The 14,628-nt window shown below is 42.3% G+C and overlaps 1 protein-coding gene across 1 annotated transcript; it reads right to left on the bottom strand.

Annotated features, from left to right (window-relative positions):
• Positions 1 to 11,651: 11,651 nt before the first annotated feature.
• CITED2 (Cbp/p300 interacting transactivator with Glu/Asp rich carboxy-terminal domain 2) lies at positions 11,652 to 14,081 on the bottom strand. The gene is made up of 2 exons (XM_032873053.1): positions 13,824 to 14,081; positions 11,652 to 13,356 (listed from the first exon to the last, which is right to left on the bottom strand). Exon 2 carries the CDS (start codon positions 13,346 to 13,348, stop codon positions 12,527 to 12,529), a length of 822 nt encoding a protein of 273 aa, XP_032728944.1. The 5' UTR covers positions 13,349 to 13,356; positions 13,824 to 14,081; the 3' UTR covers positions 11,652 to 12,526.
• Between the last annotated feature and the right edge of the window lie 547 nt (positions 14,082 to 14,628).

The following is a 14,628-nucleotide window of genomic DNA, read 5'->3' on the forward strand; positions in this document are numbered from 1 at the left end:
GCAAGCAATGAGTGGATAGAACATGTAGTGTATTAGATTTCTCTTATCCCCTTGTTTCAATCTTACCAGACTAATGTTATTTTCTTTTTGGCTTCGGCATACGGTCAGTGCATCTAATCATGGAAATAGACCACATAGCTAACTATCAGTAAATTGTTCATAAATATTAGGTTCTGTTCATTTTGCACTGAGATTAATCACCTGCCAACATGTACATGATTTTCTTGGTTCAGAGAAATTGTTTATTAATCATATTAACAAGGGGATTTTTTTAAGAGCTAGAAATGAAGACATAATGATGATATACTTCTTTTTAAGAGGATATTTATTTATATTAACAAATATCACTTTATAGAAGGCATTTCCACCTTTATCAAATAAACCTACTCTGAGTGATTCACAATATAATTTTGTTGGCTATACATCTTTATCATATGAAGCAGACCTATTTGAAAATATAACAATTTTAAAAATAGTCCTGTTCAGTTCCTGAAAAAAAAGAAAAAAATCTCTGCCTTCAATTTCAGAAAGGATCAGCTTAGCCTTTAACTCTTCTAGTGTTAGAATTGCTGGTCCAATATCTGTCTACTCCACCCCCAGGTGATCAGTTTAAGCCAACTGTGTTACTTCCATCCCACGGTAAAACCAATCTCAGTGGTTGGTTCAGAAAGGGCTGTGTGATATGATACACAGTGGAATGAATGTTTCTGTGAAAAGTTTTCTCTTCCACAGAAGGTGGAGAGCTTTTCTTTTGGATACTGTTGGGTCTATATGTCACGTATGCTCTGCCAGTGTTACCCGTCACCAGTCCATGTGAGGCCAACACTGAGGATAGCCCAATAGAGAGATAAGAACCCAAGTCCCTGTTGACATTGTTGAATCAGTGAATTAACCAACCTCCGAGTCTTTCCTTCCATTGACTTAGGATGGCTGATACATCTCCTTATGCTGTAAGCCAAAATCAGGGTTTCTGTTACTTGTAGCTGCATATTTCTTAATGAATATATATTAGTCCCTCCCAGTCTATGGGGGCTAAGTTCCAAGACCCCCAGGGGATGCCTGTAGCCACGAATAGTACTGGACCTCTATGTATACTATGTTTTTTCCTAGGTTCAATTTACAAATTAGACACAGTAGGAGAATAACAATAATAACTGCTAATAAGATAGAACAATTATAACAATATACTGTAACAAAGGTTATGTGAGTGTAGTCTCTGTCTCAAAATATCTTATTGTACCATACCCACCCTTCTTCCTCTCTTGATGATGAGAAATGATAAAATGCCTATGTGATGAGATGTAGTGAAGTGAATGACGTAGACATCATAACTTAGAGTTAGGCTCCTGTTGACATTTTGACATATAATCATCTACTTCTGGACCATGTTGACACTAGGTAACTGAAACCATGGATAGTGAAGCCACAATACAAATAAAGGGAGACTACTCCAATTGCAAAGTATGAAAGAGGAGCTTATTATGAAATAATTATAGTATTGTGTGATAAATACAAATAAATAGAGGTATCTACAATGCATAGGCGTGTCAAAAAGTAGAGACTCATATGAAAAGGTCTTTTGGAGAAGAAGACACTTGAAATGGATTTTGAAGGACACCTCAACAAGGGGATGAAGACGAGGAGAGCTTTCCAGGCAGACGGAGCAACATATGCAAGATCATAGAGTCATAAAATAGGTGTTCCTGTTTGAATCACTCAAGTGAGAGCAAATAAAGAAAAGTCTGGGGATAACTCATAGGAACAATGCACAGACGGATGTCACGGACACTGAATTGGGGAATTAGAAATCTGTTGGGGACAGATGTATCATCTCTCCTTCTATTTTGGGTCATATGACCTCTTAGTATTACTTTGTTCTGACTGAGTGTTCCTTTCCAGTGGACTTCTGCAGGCTAGTTTCTCTGGTCTTTAATATGAGTATATGACCCCAAAAGGACATCCTGGACTCACCTCAAGATGATTTCAGTTTAAACACTACGGTGATCTGACTATAGTTTCCCTGTCTCTTGGCTGGGATTTTCCTGACCAGCCAATGTACTAGCCTTTGGATAGCTACTTGCCTATGGTCCAATCATTCGTGTCATTGGGAGATGGGGTCATTATGATATGAACATGACTACTTAGATGAACCATTTCAGTTGGCTTGAGTAATAGGATCAAATCTATATCTTAGAATAACTCTTCCTGAAGCAAGAAGCTTGGATGGTAGGGGGTAAAATCAGAGGAAGTGAGACCAGATAGGAAGTTATTGTGGTCAAAGTAAGAAATAGTGTCTGACCTAAGACAATAGGAGGGGGATGGAGAGGAGAATGATACAATAAAGGTGAGATGAATTCATTCACTCATTGACTCATTCATTTATTCCACAAATATTTATTCTTCTGGGTATGATGAACAACATAGACAAAAATTCCTATCCTCATAGGGCTCATAATTTAAAGTACGGACAGAATCAGGAAATAACTTGAGAAGGTAAATTATGTATTATGTGAGATAGTGGTAAGTGCTATTCAGTTATGATAGTTATTTGTCAAATCACCCCCAAACTCTCCATTTTTATTATCCTTAAGGATTCTGTGGGCAGGAATTCAGAAAGGGTACCAGGAGCATGGTTTATCTCTGTTCTATAGCATCTGATGTCTGGGGCTTCTGCCAGAAAGACTTAACAGCTAAGGACAACTCAGTGCTGGAGAATGGAAGCACGTGGAGGCATCTTCACGTGCCACCACACTGGTGGTTGTTACTGGCAATCAGAAGGGCGTGTGTTGGCAGATGCACCTATACATGGCTTTTCTAAGTAGCCTGATTTCCTCACGGTATGACAGCCTCAGAAGAGTTGGGCTTCTTATATTGCAGCTCAGGGCTCCAAGGGCAAGTATCCCAAGAGAACTACAAGGAAACTCTATGGTGTTTTCTGTCTCAGCCTCTGAAGCTGTGTAGTAGATTCAGGGAATCCACCTTTTGATGAGATGAGTGTCTGGGACTTTACAGATTGAGTTGAAAACAACCATGAGGGCTCTGGAGAAAAACTGGGCAGGATCAAAGGATAGGGAATGCCAGTGGGGGGAAATAGGAGGTAGCTATCCATTTTAATTAATGTGGTCATTGAAGAAGCAAAGGGCTGTTTAGGAAGGAGAGCACATTTCAGGCAGAGGGACAGCAAGAGCAAAGAACTTACTTGAGTGCATTGACCCATTAGATTGAAGGGAGCTGAGGTGGATAAAAAGGAAGAAATCTAGGATTTCTAGACTTCTGGCTCGTGAATCTAAAAAAAATGGTTGTTTCATTACCAGGAATGTAACACAGGGGGCAAAGGAGAGAGAACTGAATGAGCCTTGGACATGATGTGCTTAAATGCTTATCATAAGTCGATGTGTGTGTGTGTGTGTGTGTGTGTGTGTGTGTGTATGTGTGTGTTCATTCAGTAGCAGGCAGAATGTGGAAAGGAAGGTGGGGTTGAAGATGCAAGTATTGGAATCCTCAGTATTAGAACTCTTTCTGATGGTATTGAACCTTTAGGAATTTATGGAATTGGCAAGTAGGGTGAGGTGAGAAGTCTGGTGAACATCAATATTGAAGGGAAGAGCAAAGGGCTTAATATAAGACATCGAACTGGACTGGCTTGAGACATAAGAGGAGAAACAGGAGAGGGGAATGATTTAAGGTCGGCGAAAGGCAGATAAAGACGTAGCAACCTTCAAATTTCTTTCAGACTGGTGTACAAGAACGTACCATTCAAAAGTTACTCCTTCAGTTTAAATGTTGTATGCTCTCCAGAGTTTCTCTCCTAAGATAGAAATGTTACCAGTAAGGCAGAAAATTGAGCCACTGGTACTTGAGTGAAGGACAGGCAGGGTGAGGGCACTTTGGAAAGGGAAGGGGATTGAGGGGTGAGAAAGTTGGGAGCTGTTCAAAGATACATATTATCCATTTCCAATATCTATCAGACTGTAGTGAGCCATGGTGTCTTGGCAGAGTGTGTTGAGGCGTTGAGGCTTATCTTGAATTTTGAGTTATAATGGATCACATGGAATATTTTACATTTTAATAAATAAAGAGCAAGGGTAGGAGGCAAGTTCTTCAAGTCTATGACAATCTAGTCTAGTAAGTGACTGAAGTATGAACTTATGTACCTTCAGCTACACCTAGTGGCCAAGTAGTGAAAGGCACAGATATTTTATTTTAATAGTTGATCATGGTTCTTCAGTGGACCTTCTTCTCCTTTACGTGTCAGTAAATAATTATTTCTTGGGTAGTTATGCATTATAGTGTACAGTTTCCTCTGTATAACTATTTTTCAAAGACTTTATTTATCATCTAGCTAGATAATCAATTCCCCAAACTGGAGGACTATGATGGTATAAAAAAGAGACTGTGTGTGTGTTGGGAAGCTGGGGAAAAGGATATAAAAGGGGATAGATGTGTACCTCTTACTTGCTTGAAAACTCACAGCACCTACTAGGTTCCTCTATTTTAGCTTTATATATAGGATTGTCTTTTCCAGAAAATAAACAACAGTAACAGTGATGATGATGGCCCAGGAAGAGTTGTTTGAAGGAAAGAGAGCCCAAATATTTATTCTGCATCTGGTATTTATGGGGTTCAAAAAATGAAATTAACCTGTAAGAAAATAGAGCAGAACCTGAAGGAGGAATTGATCAAATTATTTTCAAAGCATAATATAAATACTTCAACCACTGTACCAGCCAAGAATGTTACATAGTCACTTGTATCTTTGCAAGCGGCAATTTTTTTTTTTTTTTTTTGCATTTGCTTAAAGATTGAGAAATCCCAGTTGCCAACTCGAGCATTTATTATAGCAATGCAGGGGGGCATTCAGGGAGATGATTCCAATCATTGAAGAGTTGACCTGAATGGCAACACATTCCCAGAATCACATTTATCTTGGAAAAACAATGGCAAGAACCAAGTAAAGATTTTGAAGAGGTTTTATGATATTCTACTGCACTTTTCCAGAGGAAGAAAATGATAGGAATGGGTTTATGTTTCACTCTTGAGAATTTGAATACATGATATATTAATTAAACATATATCTTCATTTTACTGATGGAGAAACTTGAGCCAACAGTGATTAAGTTACGCAGCTATTTGGTTGCAGAGCTAAGATGGCAACCCATGGTCTTTACTCCTCCTGTACTATTCTTTTTACTACAATTATTAGCGGAAAAGTTTTCTGTTTCCATAGAAGACCAAAGCAAGAGGAAGTGGGTTTATATGTCTATCAAGAAAGTTTAGATAGATTGAGGAAGCTTATTTAAGTGTAAAGTAACTAAATACTGTATTTTCCTTATTTTGAGATGTATCTATTTTTTACATGCTATTATTCTGATATCAGCCTGACTCTCACTATGTTAAATCATAGTTGCTTCCAGGTGTGTCAAGTTGTGAGCTAGTCTGTTTACCTGGAACAATCTAGCCATTGACATTCTGATTTAATAGGTTATGAACTTGACAAAGCTAAGGTGTTCCCTTAATCTGCAAAAGAAACTTTACTATCCAGCAATATGTAGTTCAGTTAAGAAATAAAAAGCAAAATCAAAACTTAAATCACTTGTACTACTTCATTTGACTTGAAGTGTGAACGAGGTGAAGCTGTTAAGGAAGGAGGAGGCAGACTCACCACCTACACTACTCTTGCACTGTTGGGGTGGAACTTAAATTTAGGAGAATCTTTAGACTGGATGTGAGAAGTGTAGACCCAAATGTGAATCCTAAAAAGAAATGGTAGGTCACTGTGCAGAAAGCTCCGTGTCATAGTTTTGTTAGTATACTTCATCATTTGTGTATATATAATGTAGTGCCTTTTTTTTTTTTCCGCCCTGAAGCACATTACTAAATTGACTGATGAGCTTATAATCATGACATCCAAGGATAAGAGTAGCTTGGTGTGGAACGGTAGTGTTACTATTAGAAGTGAGGTCTGGGAAACCACTCAGCCTCCTCCCAGCTGTATTGCCCTTGAACAATTTACTTCCTCTCCAAATAACAGTTTCCTTATCTGCTATTGGAATAAGGACAGGAACGTTGCAGGAATAGTGTGAGGATCAAAGAAGATTCCGTACATAAAGAACCCATCACCATGCCTGTTGCATAGTAGGTGCTCAGCAAAGTCAGCTCAGTCTTGGCAAGCTTAACAAAATGATTTGTTAGGTAATGCTGGCGAAAGGGTGAATATCTCTGGTTTGGTAAAAAAACATGTAGCCTAAACAGTGTTTCTTACCAGTTTAAAGTCCATGCCCCATTGGTCAAGAAGATTTTTTAAAAGTGCTACTGAAATAATATGTATTTAAACCTTTTTCCAAAGACATAATAGTAGGTTTTTATGTTTTTTCAGGTTACTGCTGGATACCTTCTCCGCATTCTGATCTGCCTCCTAGAGGGGTGGCCCCACTCAGCTGAGAACCTTTGTCCTGAAGCATGGTGGCAGACAGGGATCTAAGAAACATATAGATATTTATTTTAGGTTCATGTTAGGAGCATAGCAGTTCAATCACCTTTCACCTACTGGCTCCATTGTCCGTATATTTGCTAAACACGTAAGATCAAGAGAAGAAATATGGAACTAGGCATTATATGGCATCTAGGATCTTCCTTCAAAGAGTTATTCAAAACAAATATAATGGGGCAATATTTCCAAGGTGACCTAAGAATTTTTTTTTTTTAAGATTTTATTTCTTTATTTGACAGAGATCACAAGTAGGCAGAGACGCAGGCTCCCCGCTGAGCACATAGCCCAATGCAGGGCTCGATCCCAGGACCCTGAGATCATGACCTGAGCCAAAGGCAGAGGCTTAACCCACTGAGCCACCCAGACACCCCTGACCTAAGGATTTTTATGCACAAGTTAAATCCTGTGTGTTTGGCAGCAAGGGGAGATTGTCATGAAGCAAAGGGGGAAGAAAACAAAAAAGAACAAAACAAAGGTGGGTTTCCAGAAATTAAAAAAGCCCTGTGCTCAAGCTAGTTAAAGAAACCACAAGGCCAACTTTTCTATCAGTCCCTAGGGAGACACAAAGAGAAAAGGCTTCAATAGCCCTGATCACATTTCCTCCACGCTAGCATCCTGTCCCCTACAAGTGTTCATAAAATAATATCACACCCTGGAGCTGGCTGTCCTCTGATGACTTTTTTCTGGGTTCCTGCCAGTTTGACTTTTACTCAAGCCTAAATCTAGCTCCCCACCCAGCTGTCAAGAATAGACCCACAGGACTCTTTAGCACCATTAACTTTTCAAAAGCCACTTGCCTATTTGCATATCTCCTGCAAGGCAGACCACACTAACCTTGCCTGGCCACAAGCCTCTTTGGAGCCAGAATCCCTTGTCTGCTTTGTTCAGCAACCCAAATGGGATCAAGGAACCGCTCCACTGTAGAGGGAAGAAGGGGAAGGATTCCAGGGTGGAGCACATTGGTGATACCACAGGAAAATTCCAAGAATCCTGGGAAGCACTGTCCTCACCCATGTTGTTCCCTGCCTCACTAATCTTTCAGATTAGTTCAGCCTCATGAAAACCAACAACATAAAGGCACACTCATCGTTTGCCTTGTGTCTGCTTTAGTTCACTCTGCATGTCTTGGTATAGTCAAGCAGATTCCTCAAAAAGTACCCCCAGCTGGCTCTTGGGGCCGGCTCTGACAACTTTAACTAACGCTCATCTTGGGCAAAGAAGCAGCTGATAAGGATCCAGGCACTAAAGAGCCATTATTTGTTACAAGATGGAATGAAAGGTGTTGGCTGATATTTTTTCCCAAGGACCAACATGGATTCAGATTCTCAACACAGTAGACCCCAATTGCTCTTAGCCTTTCTTTTATTATGTTCCTAAGTAGCAAAATACTGTGGGAATTCACACTGACAGCTCTTAGAGTCTTTTCAGTTCAGTATTTAGCATTCCTTATGAAGTTAAGTTCTCCAACAAGGGGGAAAAGATCTTTATTTCGGGTATCTTAAAATTTTTCAAAAGTGTATGTGAGTCTTATTTACCATAAAGCAAACTACACTATTTATGAGCAGTACTGTAGTTGATAGAGAAACATCCTTATATTTCTTTTTGCAATTTAAATGAGAAGTATTGCCACCAGGAAAAACAACCATTTCTCTCCTCTCTGGGTAAAAATAGGTCAAGTAATTTAAGCCAGTCCATGGCAATTAAAATTCTGACATTGCCATTGTTTTTTCTATTCTGGGGGGAAAAGGCAAACAGAACACATGATAATAGGGGCTCACTGGCTAAGTCACTTACGTGCTACCTCTTGTCCTTGCTTCAACCTGCCTGGGAACTCTGATTCTGATGATAGTGGTCCAGGACCAAAATGATAAATACCATCTCTGAAGCTGTGTAACACCTCTTTTCTGCTAGCAGAACCAGTATGGTTGGAGAGGAGAAAAGTGCCAATCACTTGGGTCCTAAATTTCTTGAATTCTAAATGTATTTATTTTTTGGAGACAATGTTATCTGCCAAGCTTATTTTAAAGTAAATTTTACTCAATCAATTAGACAGCAACACTCATTCTCATTAAACATCCTGTGGCCCTTTCACAAGATTAGAGTCTGTGGCTTGGTCACATTCCAACACAGATAACTGCATTCTGCATTCCTAGATAGTTCCCTCCACCTTTGCAAACCCTTCCCGTCAGACGTATTATTTGCACTGGTCCCAAATCAACAGTTCTGTTCTGAGGGTACAGAATATCAGCTTTAACAGACAGGCTAAAACATTGCACATTTTACTTTTATAAAAGAAAATTCCTTAGCCGATGCCATTCTTGAAATGTGAGGCAAATCTCAATTGTGCACATTTCATCCTAAGTTAAGGTCTTTTTGGTAAGTAAAACACTCTTATTTGCATAAAGGGAGTTTACTTTGGAATCTTCTTTGCTAAAAATTTTGTTGCTCAAATATGTGCTCTTTCCTTGAAGAAAGAAAATGAAGCATTCAGAAATGGTAAACGAACAAACAGTAAAACAACAACAAAAAATCCCTCTTGGGCAAATGGCTTTCCTTTGACCTTCTAAACAAATTCCACAAGGGGGCGAAAACACCTAATGGTCTGGGACTGCAAAGTTTATATTTCAAAGTCGGCCACCCATAATAGATTAGTGGATTAATATTTTGCTCTAAAGGATCTGGCCTTTAATGTTGACATCAATTTATAGCTATCCCAGGCGTTTACAGTAGTAAAAGTCACGGAGACCATAAACTTCACAATAGATGTCAGCCTTCTGGTACTAGTGTTCTAGCCTAGCACCCCATAAACAGTGGTGATTAGGTAACTGTCCTTCAAAGACCCATCCATAGTTGTAACGGCTTTATCAGCCCTGGTGAAAATACTGCCACCAGGATTTTAGCAGCCACAAGGCAGACGGACAAGTTTTTATCAATGTGTCATTTTTCTGGTGTGTTTCTGTGATGTTCTTGCGTATCATTGATCTCATCTTGAAAATCAAGCATGGAGTGTCTATTTGTGGGCAAAGCTTATAGAACAGAAGCTCTCTTGTACCACATTAGAACTTTTTGAAAAACAGCCAAGGTACAGAGGTCAAATTTCCCCATATGCTATAAGCAACTTGGTAGGAAGCAAGACCACAAAAGGTTTTGCAAATGTCCGCCAGTAGCCCAGTGATCTAGGTCACTGTACAGGTTTCATTAATCAGGTTGTTCAAACAAGGAATTATTTTTCCTCTGCTTAAGAGACCTGCCAGTATCACATAGAATCTGCTCAATTGTTGATCAAGAAAGAGTTTGCATGGAATAGAGATCATTCAAATGAACGGGGGTGGGGGGGAGGTTTGTATTTGCACTGAGGAGAAATTGGGCTTTGAAAAACCAGCTCCTCTGTTCGAGTCCTCTCTTCTGGCAGAGATGGGCTCAGGATCTAATAATAGTTCCTTGGGCTCTGCATCTCCACATACGTGTTCCGGTGTTAGAGCAGCAGGAGGAATTTAGGGACAGAGCAGGTGTTGTGGCTTATTTTCTGGCAGAATAGATTGCGAAGGGTGGTGGCAAGACTATTCTTTTGCGTCTTTCTTTATGCAAAAAAAAAAAAAAAAGCCTCCAATAGCTTTCCTTTTTTCCTGGCACAAGTGAAAAACAACAAGAATTGCCGTATTAATATGTATGCAAACATATTTTTTAACTTGAGCCTCTAGGAAAAAAAACGAAAAACTTACTGCAAAAATGCTTAGCCAGGAAGATTTACTGCTGATTGCAGATTTGGTATTGACATATTTTAGCTGAAGAAAACTTCAGCTCAAACTATTAATGTGAGAAATCTGGATGTTTTTAAAAATGGGGTGAAGAGTTTTAAATGATTTTGTATTTTCAGAGGAATTATTTATTTAGAACGTAATTTTCAATAAGGAAGTGTCAATTATAGAGGTATAAAGAGCCCAGTGGAGTGTGCATCTTAATTTTAATGGCTTGCCTTGGAAATAGAATTATAGAATGTAGGTGATCTGAATTATTCTGAAACCAGCCTTTCCGCCAGACTCACTGTAATTTAACACTTCTGTTTCCTTCTCTGATTTTTTTATTATGAAATATGGGATTTAAGATTAGAATCTGAGAGTCTAAATGAAATGCTCTTTTAAAGTATTATTTGTGAGATTTTCCTCCACCTCTATTTCTTTACATCTCCAGTGGGTCAAATATAATAAAAGACTGTATTCTTGAATGTGGATGTATTACTTTTATAAGATAAGCTGGGAAAACATGAAAGGGAAAACAAAATTCCATCTTCAAACTGGGATAACTTGAGAATTCAACAATATGACTTTTACTTTATCATGTAAGGCAAAACTCGACACCTACTTAACCATAATTATGTCTTTTTGACAATACATTTAGGTAAAATTAAAACAATCTTACCCTTATGTCCTTTGCACCCCTTTCCTCTAACAGAAAAAGCTCAGAATTTTGGAAAACAGGGCACACTTGAGAGGGAACATCTTGTGAAGACTGTAATTTGACCTTTGAATCAACCTCCCTGTGTAAATTTTAAGTATTGTAGAACAAAATAGAATGCCTCAAGGTGGAATTCTGCCCCCTCTCCCTCTTAGGACTATAAACCAGTCAGAAGCTATTTCAGAGATTAAGCTGGAAAATGTGTGCCTCTCCTTAGGACTTTTGCTGAGAAATAAAATTCGTCACTAGAGATAAAGGCAGATTTATGTTTAATGCCATCCTCATCCATCTCCCAGTATATTATCCCGATCTACTTTCATTGACGTAGTTGAATCAGTTGTCACCAGAAACACTTGGTTCCCCCCCCCCCCCACACACACACTGTGAAGAAAATATTTATGATATTTAGTGTTACAAACCTAACTCTGGAGTACACTTGAGAATGATGGCAATTAAGGAAAAAAAATGCTCTTTGACAACTTTGCAGCTTCTGATTAAACCACACCAAGAGGCATGTTACAATGGTAACAATGAAGCATTATGCCAATTATGTTAAATCCTGCTCTCCACTTAAGCTCATCATGACCTGTTTTAGTGTCCTGTAATTTATCCTTTGGAATGCTTACTCTCATCAATAGTGTTCAAGTAGAGGAAAAAAGCCACGGAAAGGACCCCCCTGCCCCAACAATGACTTCTAGAAAACAAGTATTTCTTAACTTTTTATTGACATTGGCAAATTAAAATAGAATAAATTAACAAGTATTTTTTCAAAAAAATGTTTTGTACAAAAATACTGTCAAAATTTCCTAAAAAGCTTTCAACACAGTAGTATCTTTTCATGTACTGAATATAACTATTAGCACAGTGTCAAAAATGTTGAAGACAGAAACAAAATAAAAATCTGTGAAATGTTTGCCACTGACGACATTCCACACCCTATTATTGTCTGTACATATGGGGGAGGGGGACAGCCAACTTGAAAGTGAACAGTATGACTTTTCCTGATCCAGAACGGTTTGGCCCACATCTGTTTAATCTTCCAGTTTAGCATATTAAAAAAATTAGGCTGTACTCAAATGCATAGTTAAAAAATGAAGCGAGATGGCAGAGTTTGTGCAGTATTATCTGCCCTTCAAAGTTCATGCAACCAACTAATGCAATTTTTCCTTTCACTCGTAAATCTGAATTCAGTTCAGTCATTTGAAACCATCTACAAAATCCACAAGATTAAGCAGTTTGCCAAGATTAATATCTAACAGTTGAGCGCTGGAGAAAGTGAGGAACTAAGGAGTAAAAACAAACAACAAAAAGACCAAGTTAGCTAGATATTTCAACTACATAAGGGAGGTGAATGTCAAGGCTACAAAAACGAAACAAAAACAGAAAAAAAAGAAGTGGCAGCAATTCTTTTAAACCAATTTTGTACAAGTTTATAGTTTACTTTGTTTCCAAGTTCTCAAACCTTTCAAGATCTGAAAAGTGAGATACTGTGTCTAAGGGAATGTTTTTTAATTCACACCGAAGTTGGGGGGGGCGGGGTGGGGAGGGTTTGATTTCTTTTTTGCCGGGGTTTCGATCAAGTCAACAGCTTACTCTGCTGGGCTGCTGTTTGCACACGAAGTCCGTCATAAAATCAAACTCGTTTTGCCCCAGCCAGAGTTCGGGCAGCTCCTTGATGCGGTCCAAACCCATTTCTATCACTAAGGACATAAGCACTTCCTCGTCGATGAAATCAGTGTCTATGACATTGGGCGGCAGCATTGCAGCAGGGACGTGGGCCACAGAGGCGGGCATGTTGCTGCCGCTGCCGCCGCCGCTGCCGCCGCCGCTGTTGCCACTGCCCGCGCCGCCACCCGAGGTGCCGCCCGAGCCGCCGGGGGTGCTGCTGCCGCCCGAGCCGCCGGGGGTGCTGCTGCCGCCGCTGTGCTTGGGGTTGCAATCTCGGAAGTGCTGGTTTGTCCCGTTCATCTGGTGGCCTGCAGCAGGGTGCAAATCCGGCATGTAGTGGTTGTGGGGGTAGGGGTGATGGTTGAAATACTGGTTGTTGAGCTTCTGCAGCTGCATGCTGGCCGGCAGGGAGCCTCCCTGGCTGGCCACCGGGGGGCCCATGAACTGGGAGTTGTTAAACCTGGCCGCGGGGGCCAGCGCGCTCGGGGGGTGCCCGCCGTTCACAGTCCCCGGCCCCATCGCATGCCTGATGCCGCTCGTGGCATTCATGTTGCCCGCGCCGTAGTGTATGTGCTCGCCCATTAGGGCGTTGAAGGCGTGCTGGGGCTGCTGCTGCTGGTGGTGATGGGGGCTCGGGAACTGCCCCATGCCCATGCGATGGGCAGGGTGGTGGTGCAGCCCATTGGTGCCGTCGGGGAAGCGCCCGTGGTTCATGGCCATCATATGGTCTGCCATTTCCAGTCCTGAAAGTGAAGAGAGCAGACGATTAGGACCCGTGCCACACGTGCAGCCCACCGCGGCGCACCCCACTTTTTCTCGCCTCTGGCCCCTAGGCTCCCCGGACGCACGTCGACTGCGAAATCGCTCGCCCTCCCTGCGATCCTACTAGCAGCCTGTGCAGCCGGGCTCGCCACCACAGCGGACCTGCCACCCACAACAGAGATGGGCGCTCAACAAACAGTCCCTTCTCCCGTGATCCGGCAGGCGGACCCGAGCCCACACCCCCCTCTGCTCCCCGAAGTCGCCTAATAAAGGAAGTGCCCCGTAGCCCTGCCGCGAACTTCAGGCATTAAATCAGCCCTCCTCATCCTGTTGTTGCACATCCTGTTGTTATTCCCCAGCTCCGCCTCACGCTCTTCCTCCGGGCAAACCCAGCCCTCAGAGGACTGGGCTGGCAGGCGCCCCAGCCAGCTTCGCCCGCCGCGCTTACCTTCCGTCTCTGCGATTTCTGCTCCGAAGACCGAGGGCGGGATCGTCGGGTCCAGGACCGGCTCAGCAGCACATAGAGGGGACCTTTCTGGTGTGCAGGGCGCTCGCTGTCGCGATGTCGGCACCAAAGTCTTGCAGTGGCCGCTGGGGCAGAATCGGAGCCGTTCCCTTTTATTTCCCCTCTGCTGCCCTCACAGCTCGGTAAGACCGCCCGGCAGCTGCCAACAATGAGCTGTGTTTCTTAGGGCTCTGGCCACAGTTAATATAAGGGATTTCAGGAAGGGCGGAGCGAGCCTCCCGGGCGGGCGGTGGCAAAACGCGGACTCCGGAGCCCCGGGCACGCCGGACCGGGTAGGCGAGCCGCGTCCCCGCGGCGGGAGGCACGTGCGCAGAGGCTGCGGGCCCAGGCGCCGCCTCGCTGCGGCCGACTCTGGTTTCCTCCCGCCCCATAAACGCGGATCAGCCCGGCTGCCCCCGGAGCGGGGAGAAAACGACCTCTGGAGCGCTAGCCCCAAAGTAGCGCCAGCCCTGAAAGGAGCGAGGAAAACGCACCGCTCCCCTCTGGTCGGATCCCCCATTCCCAGCTCTCCCGCTTGGCTCACCTAGCGATCTGAGGTGCCTTCTACGGGAAAAGGGGGTTCTCTCACCGCCCCCTTCCTCCGTGGTGCCCTTATGCCTCCCCGGCTTTGCAACATCCCGCATTTCCCCCCACTCCTGGGCCGCGAAGAATGGCTGTTTCTCCGAGTGGGTTTTTAAATCCCCGGACAGAAAATGCCCCCTTCCCCGAGCATACTTTCCTGGGCTGT

This window comes from Lontra canadensis, unplaced genomic scaffold, assembly GCF_010015895.1.
Source record: "Lontra canadensis isolate GAN:19392208 unplaced genomic scaffold, GSC_riverotter_1.0 scaffold47, whole genome shotgun sequence".
NCBI classification, from domain to species: Eukaryota; Metazoa; Chordata; class Mammalia; order Carnivora; family Mustelidae; genus Lontra; species Lontra canadensis.